Raw genomic sequence first — 3,062 nt, forward strand, 5'->3', positions numbered from 1 at the left:
TAATCAGTGGGAATTGGAATGGTCCTTAATATTATTTGACGTTAGTAAGGTAAATCAGATTAAAAAAAAAGTAAGATATTTTAATTTTTATTAAATTGATTAAGTTTTTATTTTAAAAAAATATTAATTATATATTTGGTATATTTATTCCATTTTAATAGTAAAATTTAATCTTTTTAATTATTTTTTAAAAAAAATTCTATTAATTCAGTTAAATTTGGGTTAGAAAAAAAACAGATAAATGAGTTTTTTTCCACCGCCAGAATTGCAGATTTATCCGTGGGAATTGAAATAGTCCTTATATTTGATTTTTAGAATCGTATTAGATCATTTTTTACCATTCATGCTTATCTAATTTCGTTGATTTCCTAATTAAAACCCTAATCAAAACAACTAGGGTTTGATTCTTTTGAATTAATGCTTCGTCTTCTCGCATCCTCCTGCATTCTGCTTCCTTCCATAGCCGGAATGTTCTTCTTTTTGCCCTTCAGAATTCGTCCTCTCTTCCAGTGCTTCTCCTTCAAGACGAAGGACAAGCGCCGCCGCAACCGCCATGAAGACGAACGCGTTTCCACGCCTCAATTGGATAACTACTGCAGCATCTGCATCGAAGACAAGTACTCGTTCGAGAAAGTAATGAAGGACGGCTGCCCGCACACGGAGCTCGCCAGATCCGGGTCGCCAGGTGACGACGCGGCGAGGGAGCGTTCCGATCTCCGGCGGGCCCTTCTCTTGCCCTGCTTCTGCGCCATCTGTATGGAGGAGAAGTACTCGTTCCAGTGCGTGGCCCTCAGGGGCTGCGACCACGCGTACTGCACTGCCTGCGTGTCGCAGTACGTGGCGGCGAAGGTGGCGGCGAACGAGGGGGCGATCGGGTGCCCCGACCCCGAGTGCGAGGCAGGGGTCGTGGCGCCGGAGTCCTGCCGATTCATCCTCCCCGACAAGGTGTTCGACCGGTGGTGCGACCGGCTGTGCGAGGAGGCGATCGCCGGCCCGGCGAGATTCTACTGCCCCTTCGACGACTGCTCGGCCCTGCTGATCCACGAGGAGGCGGAGGTGGCAAATCTGACGGCGGTGGCCAACTGCCTGCATTGCCGGAGGCAGCTGTGCGCGAGGTGCAAGGTGCCGTGGCACGAGAACTACACGTGCGAGGACTACCGGAGTCTGGTGGTCGACGAGAACGGGCGGAGCCTGGTGAATCTGGCGAAGGACAACAAGTGGCAGAGGTGCCCCAACTGCGGCTTCTTCATCCAGAGGAGCCAAGGCTGTAATTACATGAAGTGCAGGTACCAAAACGCTTAATAATTCATAATTAATTAATTAATTAATAATGAAAAGATAATGACAATCTTAATTGTGTTGGCGTGCGTCTGCACAGGTGCAAGAGAGCATTCTGCTACAAATGTGCAGGTCCAGTGGATGAAAAGACCCATTCTTGCAGCAAGTGCAAACTCTTCTAAAAGCCAATTAATTTCTAGATATTTGTTTTCATTAGTTTCCTGAACTCAGTAGTTTCATTACCTTCCATCTTCTCGGCAACGAGAAATTAATTAAGGAGAGTTTCTTCAGCTAATAACTGCATGCTAGAGTTATTTCAGTAGATATATAGATAATAATTAAGACTGACTCCGTTCACTCAGTCACTCAATTTCTTGTCTAATCGAGGCGTGTCTAGTTTTGCAAAAACAGGCACCCTAATGATTGTGAATCCGGTCCAACACAAATGGGGTCGGGATGCAACTAGGTCTGAGTCGTGTTGGATATTATTTTTCCGTATGGTGGGCTTACATGTTGAGGTTGTAACATGCGGATATGGTTGTTATGGACAAACCAAATAAATGTGGTCTATCGAATGTGTTTATTATGAATTTGATTTATCAGATGTTGATATTTGGTAGGATATGACACAAGTATATGTTGATATTTGATTTATCTATAGATTGTGCTAGTAACATCAAAGGATGGCGTTGAATCTCGACACATGTCCGAATTTGCAACTTCCGCATTTAATTCTATTTTCCCAATTGCTATAAATCTACAACAAAATCTTATGTAGAATTGCAAGTCTTTTGATTCATATACTGTCTACAATTCATACTTCAGAAAATTTCCTATATACAACTCGAACTCGGTAGGGATCGATCGAGCCGGGCCATGCTATCTCTACTAAGGCCGGAGCACAGTTTGTAAAGCCATTTAGAACAATGACAAGCTACTTGCTGCTGAATCTTATATTTAACCAATACAACTAGAAATGATTAAAAAAATCATGAACGACAGAAGGTGATCGATTCAAAGCAAGTACTGGTTTTGGTAAGCAGTAGCTGCGATTCTGATGCCGATGAAGCAACTTCTTACCTAGTTTTCACTTTGCATGCATCTACGTACTGCAGTTCCTTCAACTTTGCATCCTTTTGCTGCTGCTACTGCAGTTACTTCAACTAGCTTCCATGGGGTTTGACCTGCTGCTGTTTGTTAAATTTCCTTCCTACCTGATCCTCTAAACTTAGCTTGGAGCTCGTCAGCAGTCACTTTCTTATGACAATGAGGAAAGCCATGGAAATCAACCTGTTCTTCAATGACTTTTCTTATTCCCTAAAGGTGATGGTGGAGCAAGAATAGAACCAAAGCGTTTCCTTGTCATATAATCCGCCCTAACCTTCACCAACTGCTTTGATCGGTGACTGGATGCATCAGAATTTAATTAAATTAGAAGACTTGTCTGTTGATTTTATGAATACATTATGATCCTGTCTAAAGGCTAGGGTGATGGCGTGCTGACTCAAGTGGATGATTTGTTGACCGACGAAAAATTTCTTTAACCAGCAATGAAACTCTTCAATGATTCTGCACGTAATCCGACAATCCAACAAATCGTTAGTAACCAAAAATCAGGAAAGGATCCCTGACGACACCCTCCGACGCTCAAGTCAATACATTTTCCAGCAAGTGGATGAAGTAGGAGATACATGCGAGAGAAAGGTTTAGATGATGCCAATTGCGCATATATAGCACCTCTCATAACCACCATGATCATAAAGTGGCTCAAGTTGTCAGAGTTT

General features: G+C 42.8%; 1 protein-coding gene across 1 annotated transcript; it reads left to right on the forward strand.

Annotated features, from left to right (window-relative positions):
- The first annotated feature begins 468 nt into the window (after nucleotides 1–468).
- LOC122029196 (probable E3 ubiquitin-protein ligase RNF144A-A) lies at nucleotides 469–2,622 on the forward strand. The gene is made up of 4 exons (XM_042588136.1): nucleotides 469–1,267; nucleotides 1,379–1,444; nucleotides 2,394–2,455; nucleotides 2,602–2,622. The coding sequence occupies exons 1-4, from the start codon at nucleotides 469–471 to the stop codon at nucleotides 2,620–2,622; spliced, it is 948 nt and encodes a 315-aa protein (XP_042444070.1).
- Nucleotides 2,623–3,062: the final 440 nt, after the last annotated feature.

The sequence above is a fragment of the Zingiber officinale genome, chromosome 10B (assembly GCF_018446385.1).
Source record: "Zingiber officinale cultivar Zhangliang chromosome 10B, Zo_v1.1, whole genome shotgun sequence".
Taxonomy (NCBI): Eukaryota; Viridiplantae; Streptophyta; class Magnoliopsida; order Zingiberales; family Zingiberaceae; genus Zingiber; species Zingiber officinale.